The 9580-nt window shown below is 42.1% G+C and overlaps 1 protein-coding gene across 2 annotated transcripts; it reads left to right on the top strand.

Moving 5' to 3' along the window:
* Window positions 1–2588: 2588 nt before the first annotated feature.
* On the top strand, window positions 2589–8326 carry LOC133244115 (ciliary microtubule-associated protein 3). Of its 2 annotated transcripts, XM_061410834.1 has the most exons (6): window positions 2589–2683; window positions 2916–3058; window positions 3684–3782; window positions 4541–4671; window positions 6588–6705; window positions 8084–8326. In XM_061410834.1, the coding sequence occupies exons 1-6, from the start codon at window positions 2665–2667 to the stop codon at window positions 8150–8152; spliced, it is 579 nt and encodes a 192-aa protein (XP_061266818.1). In that variant the 5' UTR covers window positions 2589–2664; the 3' UTR covers window positions 8153–8326. The 2 variants fall into 2 exon arrangements, with proteins under 2 accessions (XP_061266818.1, XP_061266819.1); XM_061410835.1 differs by lacking the exon at window positions 3684–3782.
* Window positions 8327–9580: the final 1254 nt, after the last annotated feature.

The raw sequence follows: 9580 nt of genomic DNA, 5'->3' as shown, positions 1-9580 counted from the left end.
TTGTTAAAGATTGGGCTCTGTGGGAGAGGGAGGGGGGGATGATTTGGGAGCATGGCATTGAAACATGTATAATATCATATAAGAAATGAATCGCCAGTCCAGGTTTGATGCAGGATACAGGAAGCTTGGGGCTGGTGCACTGGGATGACCCAGAGGGATGGTATGGGGAGGGAGGTGGGAGGGGAGTTCAGGATTGGGAACACCTGTACACCCGTGGCAGATTCATGTTGATGTATGGCAAAACCAATACAATATTGTAAAGTAATTAGCCTCTAATTAAAATAAATAAAATTAAATTTAAAAAAAATTTTTAATAAAAATTAAAAAAAAAAATCTGGCAGAACCTGAAGCTGATTTGCTTGTACATGTAAAGCACATTTTCTGATCTAAACAAGTTTCATTTTTTCAGCCGAGATCCCAGATAAAAGTTACTATTGGAGTGGAAAATTTTATCTTGAAACTGAAGTTCCTAATGCATATAACATGGTGCCTCCCAAAGTAAAATGCTTTACTAGAATCTGACCCTCAACATTATGGTGATATTGAAATATGACTCTATTTACTGAGGGAACTTGCAACAAGTGGCACTGGCTGGGCTCCCACCAGAAAGTTAAAAGGTTGGTGTAAACTCTATCTACTCTTCCTTTCATTTATTCTTTATTGGAGTATAGTTGCTTTACGATGTTGTGTTAGTTTCTGCTGTACAACAAAGTGATCAGCTATGTGTTGTGTTGTACTAAGTCGCTTCAGTCATGTCTGACTCTGCATGACCCTATGGACTGTAGCCTGCCAGGCTTCTCTGTATATCCCCTCCCTCTTGGACTTTTCTTCCACCCCTCCCATGCCACCCATCTAGGTCATCACAGAGCACCAAGCTGAGCTCCCTCTACTATATAGCAGATTCCCACTAGCTATCTATTTTACACATGGTAGAGTATATATGTCAATCCCAATCTCCCATTAAAAAGAATGAAATTGCATCACTTGTAGATACGTGAATGGGCCTAGAAACTGTCACTCTTTTACTGTTAGAATGAAGTAAGTTAGAAAGAGAAAAAAACAAATATTGTATATTAACACATATTTGCAGAGCAGGAATAGAGATCAGATGATCTTTTGGATTTTGATGATATATTATATATTGAAACTATGGCATATCACATACAAGATGAGGAAAATTTCCACAATAAGTTGAGGAGGGTATTAAACCTTACACAAGATGACAAAAGATTTTAGGATCATGGATTATGTGTCATATGCCTCTGTAACTTAAAATAAGTTAAATTTCTCTCCCCATCTCTGTGCCTGCTTGAGTCTTTCTGGATTGAACGAGTCTTGTGACCATATAATGAAGATGAAAAATTCCATAGATGCCCATTTTTGATGGAGAACACAACAAAACAATGTGTTTTGGGTCCAAGATTGTTCTGCTTATTTTGTTTTCCCAAAATTGATCTATATAGGTTGCTGATGCTCTAGGGAAACTTTAACTCAAAATTGAGACTAGAGCTTGCTTACCCTTTATCCAAACAAAACCAGTTTCTGCACAAGTGGTTCTAATAATGTTCAGTGTGACCCAGAGACTAACCCTAAGAAACTCCCTGCAAAGGGTGATTGGATATAAATTCTCTCAGCTTCTTCCATGTTTGTTGGCTCTCCTTAGATGCTCTAAAGCTTCCTCAGAATGCATAGAAGCACTAAGTGTGTGACTTACTGAAAGAAAGGTTTATGTAAATATAATAATTTTGAACAAACCTCATACTTGCAAAACTTGCTGACGAGTGGTATGTTCTCATCCAGCTCCCACAATTCAACAGCACCTGTTGGTGGTAGGGAGGAGGCTGAGTGAAACAAGCTTGGTTTACACCAAGACAGCAATTCACTTCTAGGATCCAAGTAGTCTATTGTCACTAAACTAACAAAATTATTTCTGTAAAAGGAAAGTCCACATCTTTAGAGGGTTTAACTAACAGGCCATTTAGCTTTATTCTGGCATTATTGTTGTCCTACTAACAGTCCAGAAAACTAGGTGGGGAAAGCTTCCAGAAAAAGACAGGGGGAGTTGGGCTGGCTGGTAAAATCCATCATTCTGCTTCCAGTGAGAAAACATTGGAAATTAAGTTCTTAGGAGACAAAGATGAATCTCCAAAACGATCTAAGTAGCACATGGTCCAGTATGGTTAAATTTTTACCATTATTTGGACACTAATAAATATTTGTTGAATAACTTGAATAAATGTCTTACACAGTCATAAAAAAATACGTTGAATAATAATTTAGTGTCTTTTCAGTGACTGGCTAAGTAGGAAAAAAACCTCTAAATAACTTTCCCAACAATGTATCTTTCTTATCTCATTCAAGATCCAATCTAGGAACATATGTCACATTAGATTTTCATGCTTCATCAATATGCCTAAATGTGAAGTAACTCCTCAGCCTTCTTATGTCCCTCATTTCTTTGGTACACATACACTTATTTTGTTTTTGTTAGTTCACACCCTCCTGGGCTCCTGGCCCTAGCGGTGCAGGTTCCCACCCAACGTGGCCCGACTTGGCTCCATGGCAGGCCCCCTTGCCACGCAGGCGCACCAGAGCTGGGGTTATCTGCCAGCCTGTTCCCTAGGCAACGCGGTTCAAAACGCTCGCCCTAGAGGCACTGGCGCGATGTGCTTCAGCCAAGCAGGTGAGGAGGGCTGAGTTGATAGAGGAAGAAGGAAGATGGGGAGACTGGGAAAGACCAAGGGGGAAAGGAGGGAAATGTGGCTTGCCTGTCTCCTTGGATTGGTCACGGTTTCGTTAAGAGTGCAGTCTGCTCAGGTCTTGGCCACCCTTCCCCACACCGCCCCTGCCCCCACCCTCATTTGGACCACAGGGACTTCCTTCATGTGGAGTTTCTCCTCTTTCTCGTTCTCCAGAGACGCTGGTTAACTACTCCTTTGGAACATGTCAACATAGGAAGATCTTTCCTCACTTCTTTCCCTCAGACTTGCTGGGGAACAAGTTTCTCCCTATTAGGGGAGTGCCCCACAGAGGGCCTGGATGTTATATAGCAGAAGAAGTGAGTATTTACCTTACCTCAGGTGGGTGTCAGTTCCCAGACTATCCAAGGATACCTAAGTTTCCTGGAAGAAAAGCCCTGGGCGATTTGTGACCTTCCAGGTCCCAGCATGAGAAAGTGCTCTCTGGTCCTCCGTCTGCAACCAGCTGTCAGGGCCGATATCAGAAAGTAAAGGGCCATTACTCACCTTTGCCATCCCCACTAAATGCAAGTCTTGGCCTCATGCGATCCCCAGTAAGTGTTCCCTCATCATTCATACCTACAAAGGCTGGTGACTAAATATTTCCTCTTAGTCCAAACCTACTGTGTCTGTGCTGGTAGGTAGTTTATGAAATCATAATCAGATTCAGTTGAAACCATATAAAGCTGATTCAGCTCTGTGGGGCTCAGAATAGTGGATTCACTGGATTCGAATGTCATTCACTCTACCTATCCAGCCACATTTCTTTGTAGAGAAGCCTGTGTTACATATGTAATTGTTTGGTCTTGATTCAGAGGAATCAAGAAAGAAAGGGCAACTTGAGCAGAGAAGATTCAGGGATACTCTGAGACCACTCTGTTTTAATAACTATAATGTTCTCTATGCATGTTTTGTCTTTGTTTGTTTTCTACATAACACATGAAGAGTAAAGACTTGGCATACAGCCTCGCTAAGATCCCAACCAGTATAAAAGGATATGGTTTTGGAGCCAGAACAGCTGTGAGGTTTAAGCCAAAGAACAAGGTTAGAAATGGCTGAACGTGCTTAGATTTCAGTGTGATCCATGTTGCTGCATGTATTTTCATTGAGGAGCACAGTTGGAGGTTACCTAAAGTATGTCCTGAAATTCAAGATGAAAGTCATCTGGACAAAAGCTACTAAGGAGTCTACATGAAAACTTGGGTGTTAATGTGGGAAATGTGTGTGTGAGTGTCCTGGGAGAATGGAAAATAATTCTCAGAAGAAATGGTACCAAGGCAGAGCTTCAGTCCTGAGACACCTGCTGATAAAATACTGGAAGCTTTGTTTATATGCATCATATAATTATATGTAATATATAGTATAATATCTTATCAGTTAAAAAAAATCAGTTCTAACTTCTTAACCTTTTTGTGTGATTGGATTTCAAGTCTTCAGTATAGGTTCCTAATCTCTTGTTGGACATTTTCTTGACACTTAAGCTCAGGGAGAGGGATACTGGCTCCAAAAGAAAATCTGAGTGGGATGGTGGGATGGTGGGATGGTGGGATGGTGGGGATAGTAGCTACAATAGGTTACCTTGGCTCTCTGCCCCCATAGGTTTATTTCTATAGCCAAAACATTAGGTACCTTTAGGTAGCTGAACAATACTCTTATCTTGGTTTTCAACCTACTGTGGGCCTAATTCTATAAACCATAGCTGATACATGAAGAGGGGGAGGATGACTTTGTTTTTTCTACTTAGAAGTCTTTACATATATATACATCACCCTCTGACATATTGATCTTTCTCTTGGAAACAGGATGTGACACCTTACCCAGGCATGTACCAGACAGTCAATCTTCAGGAGCAAACACACAAACCAAATTTTGCTCCATTTAATACCTTGTCACCTCGCTTTCGGACATACTCAAAGGACCCTTGTTATCCTGGGTATGTGCCCCTTCTTCTGGTGCACTTCAACAAAGAGCAATAGGAAAGGAAGTACAAAAAGGGGTTACATCCCAACCACGCCCTCTAAATAAGAAACCATCTATCTTTAAAGATTCAACCTCTTGCCTTCCAGGTCTCTAGAATAATAAAATTGTACAGTGTGGTGATTCATTCAATAAATATTTATAAAAGGCCAAGAAGTTGTGTAGGTTCCAAAGATTTTGCATTACACCCATAATCATTTCTTGGAGCTTACATTCTAGAGTCCAGACAGATGAGAAGCAAATAAACAAGAAAATAATCAGTGGTAATAATGACCATATAATTTATTAGTCAGCATGTGACACTTCTTAGACTTTAAAGGGGGTCTTATTAATAATTATACCAAGACAGTAGCCATGAGCTGGAGCTACCACAGGCACACCAGGAAGTATGGGGACCTGGTGGAGTGCTGAATAACACCAAACAAGATGATATAATAGGTGGGGGGCTTCCCTGGTGACATAGTGGTAAAGAATCTGCCTGGAAATGCAGGAGAAACAGGTTGGATCCCTGATCTGGAAAGATCTGGCATGCCTTGGAGCGACTAAGCCCATGCACCACAACTACTGAGCCTGTGCTCTAGAGCCTGGGAGCCACAACTAGTGAAGCCGGCACTCCCTAGAGCCCATGCTTCACAGCAAGAGGCGCTGCCGCAATGAGAAGCCCACATACTGCAACTGGAGAGTAGCCCCTGCTCATTGCACCTAGAGAGAAAGCTTGTGAACCAACAAAGACCCAGTACAGCCTAAAATAAATAAGTAAATAAAAATAGTAATATTTTTTACAAAGATGATGTGATATGGAGTGATGGCTGGAATCTACTTTGGCAAGGATTGGTCTTTCTGGGAAATGAAAGCACAGTGACTTCATCTGAAAGCACAATGACAAGACTGAACTGACCCTGTGAAGATCTAGGCTGAGAGCTTCCCAGGCAGAAGGAACTGCAAGTACAAAGGCTGTAGTTGGGAGGTGTGCAGGAAAAAAAAAGAAGGCTAGTGTGGCTACAGTGTAGGGGGCAAGGAGAAAATGAGAACAGAGGAGGAATAAGGGCTAGAGTCCATAAACCTCATAGACCAAGGGAGGTGGTCTCAGTGCTTTCGGAAGCCATTGAAAATTATAGGGCATGGTCAAGGTCTTTCTTTTACTAGTGAGAATTCCAAGGATCAGAGAGGAAATATAACTTTCTTAAGGTTCTAGTAAAGAAGTGGAGATAATGAAGCTTGTTTCCCATGTCCACTCTACATCTTATTTCCACAGTTAAGTGTCTACACCAAAAGACAAAATGATATGAACAAAGGCAAGACAAAATACCCTATTGTTGAGAAATTTCACATCATGTGTACTAATTAGCATCACTGTGGCAAATCTTTATTATCATCCACCACTTCTGGGATCTCTTGGTTTCTCGGTTAATAAGAGTGAGGTTACAGAAATAGCTTAAACTAGAGTTGATTTTTACCTTCACTGAAATGTCAGGACAAAAATCTTGAACACTAACACCTATTTAGAAACACATTAGCAGGCAAAGGAACCCTATGCTTGCCTGACATTAAGATCTAATCAGTCTGTTGCCTTTTCCAAAAGAGTTAGGACTAGTTCAGGTACACAGGTAGTACTGATGAAGTTTGTGGTCACTACAACCCACTCCAGTATTCCTGCCTGGAGAATCCCATGGACAGAAGAATCTGACAGGCTGCAGTTCATGAGGTCATAGAGAGTCAGACACGACTGAAGTGATTAAAACTTTCACATCTAACTCTTTGCGACCCCATGGACTGTAGCCTGCCAGGCTCCTCTGTCTGTGGGATTTCTCCAAACTAGAATTGTGGTGGTCACTAACTCTTCAAAATAAGATTTTGTGTTTTTATTTCTAGCCCTGGCACATATAAACTAGAGAAAAAGGAACCCCAGAAAGTCACCTGGCCAATGAAATTTGGATCTCCAGACTGGTCTCAGGTTCCATGTCTACAGAAAAGAACCCTGAAAACTGAGGTAATATGATTGGACTTCTGTGGAGCCTTTACCTAATACTTCCACATGTATTAGTGATTCTTAACCAGGGGTCTGGGAATAAACTTCAAGAAATCCTTGATCCCCTGAAAGTACTTGCACAATTTTGTGTAATATATACTTATGGGAAATTTTGAAGAGTTACACAATTTCACTAGATTTCTAGAGGTGTATGTGACTGAACAAAAGTCACAATTTCTTATTCAGTCCTCAAATAACCTTTGTGGTAGTCTTAGATAATTATCCTCTATGATTGAGAAGGAAACTGAGGATTGTGCTGTGCTGTGCTTAGTCACTCAATTGCATCTAACTCTTTTGGAGAAGGGAATGGCAACCCACTCCAGTATTCTCACCTGGAGAATCCCATGGACAGAGGAACCTGGCAGGCTACAGACCATGGGGTCGCAAAGAGACACGACTGAAGTTACTAACACTTTCACATCTGACTCTGCAACCCCATGGACTGCAGCCTGCCAGGCTCCTCTGTCTGTGGGAATTCTCCAGACTAGAATATTGGAGTGGGTTGCCACGCACTCCTCCAGGGGCTCTTCTCAACCCAAGGATCAAACCCAGGTCTCCCACATTGCAGGCGGATTCTTGACCAGCTGTGCTACCAGGGAAGTCCAAACTGAGGCTTCGATTAAATGGCTTGTTGAAGTTGCTCAGCTAGAATATAGATTGTGTGACTTCTAAGCCAGTGCTCTTCCCATCACATCACTTAGTATTAGATCATCAAGGTGCAGTGGATCATTCTGGCAAGAACATGGATTTTAGGAAGAGACTGCCTGGGTTCAAACACTAGTTCCATATTTGTTTGCTATGTATCCTCTAACTTTTCTAAGCCTCAATTTGCTTATCTTTAAAATGGATATAAACTAGACTTGATCTGATGAAGTTGTAAAGATTGAGATATTATAACACCAGACCTGTAGCATAATAAATGGTCAGCCCGTGTCACTTGTAATAATTCCAGAGGTGTCCTTTTCCCCCCTGGTGGAACTTTGGATTAATTCTGCAAGTGTTTATTAAATGCCAAATGTACTAACATCATTGTGCTAGGGCCTACAGGTAACATTCAAGAATTAAACATATAATCTTTGTTTTCAAGACATTTACCAGCTATACTTGATGATTTGCCAAGTAGAAAATAATTCCTAGCATGATATATTCCAGAAAAAGATGACAAAGAGTAGATATACAGAGCAATGTTGAGAGATTCACTAGGTTAGGTTACTGTGTGATTGGGGCTCAGGTAGGCTAAAACAGCTCCAACAATACGGGTCTATTTCACACATCCAGGAAGACCAGAGGCAGGGAGTTCTCATGTGAATATTGACTTTGACAGTATTTTTCATTGCAGCTGTCCACAGACAGGGACTTTAGAAAGCATCGGAACCGTTTGGCCTACCTAAGCTTGTACTACAACTGAAAAGCTGTGACTACCTTCACATGCTCCTCCTGACCACAGACTCTTCAGGACTGAGGACAGAGCTGCTCTTGTCCTTCTGCATTGTCTGACCCTCCTGTCTGCCATCATGGGGCGCAGGGAGGGGCAAAGGGCTCATAATTACTATATGACTGCATAAAGACTCAGTGTACAGAAGGTGCTCTCTCCTCGTGCTGGTTTGTTCTGTAAAAATGTAGAAGGGTCCGAGGGTTTCCTAACTGAGTGCTCAGTAGAGTGGCTTCACTTTACTGAAATATTATACTTGTGCATCCCCGCCCTCTAGCTATAAGTCCCAGGAATGAGTTTTATGTTTTCTACTGCCAGTCCTGGTGATAGGATATTGTTGGTCTATACATATCAAGGATTTGGATGGCTTGCTTGACTTTGTATTTGGGCTTGCTAGATGTAGAGGATACTTAAGGCAGAGTAAATGTTTTAGGGGCTCTTACAATTCCTAGACAAGGTGGCAGAGTAGAAAAAACTTCGTGAGCTCACCTCTTCTCACAAGCACACCAAAATCACAACTCACTGCTAAACAACTATTTGTTAAAAAAGATTGGAACCTGCCAAAAAATATCCTGCATCCAAAGACATAAAGAAGTAACCACAATGAGACACTAGGAGGGGTGCACTTGTGATATGATCAGATCTCACAAACTGAAGAATAATATGAAGAAGTTCTTCCACAGGTGTGAAAGTTCTGAGCTCCATGTCAGCCTCATATTTGACATCGAGAAGAACAGTCTCCAGAGCCTTTGACTTTGAAGGCCAGTGGGGCTTAATGGCAGGAGCTTCACAGAACTGGGGGAAATAGAGACTCCACTCTTAAAAGCTACACACAAAACTTCATGCACACCAACACTCAGGGCAAAAGCAGTAACTTCATAGAAGCCTGAGAAAGGCCTATCTGTTGGGGTTTTGACAGTCTCCTCGGAAGGTGAGGAGAGTGGTGGCTCATCCTGGGGACAAAGATATTGGTGGTAAAAATATTGGGGGGAGGGTCATCTGCATGAACTCTGACTGGAGGTAGACATCTTGCTTGGGTCATTAGCAGCAAGACCTGGCCCCATCCAACAGACTCTAGGCTCCAGAGCTGGGATATCTCAGGCCAAACAACAAACTGAGTGGGGATGCAGCCCCATCCATCACCAGACAGCCTGTTAAAAGAGTTCCTGAGCCCACAGCCACCTTTAAACATGTCCCTTGACATGGCCCTGCCTGCTGGAGGATCAAGACCTCCAGCTCCACTCACCACTGGGCAAACACTGGCCTCTCCAGGGGCCAGACAAACCAAGAAGCCTGACAAACCTCTAGTCTAGCCTCACCCACCAGAGGGCAAGCATCATAAGGCAGAAAACTATAATCCTACAGCCTGAGGAACTGAGTCTGTAAACAGGTAAGAACTTACCC

This window comes from Bos javanicus, chromosome 3, assembly GCF_032452875.1.
Source record: "Bos javanicus breed banteng chromosome 3, ARS-OSU_banteng_1.0, whole genome shotgun sequence".
Lineage (NCBI taxonomy): Eukaryota > Metazoa > Chordata > Mammalia > Artiodactyla > Bovidae > Bos > Bos javanicus.
This window is presented reverse-complemented; position numbering and strand designations above follow the sequence as displayed.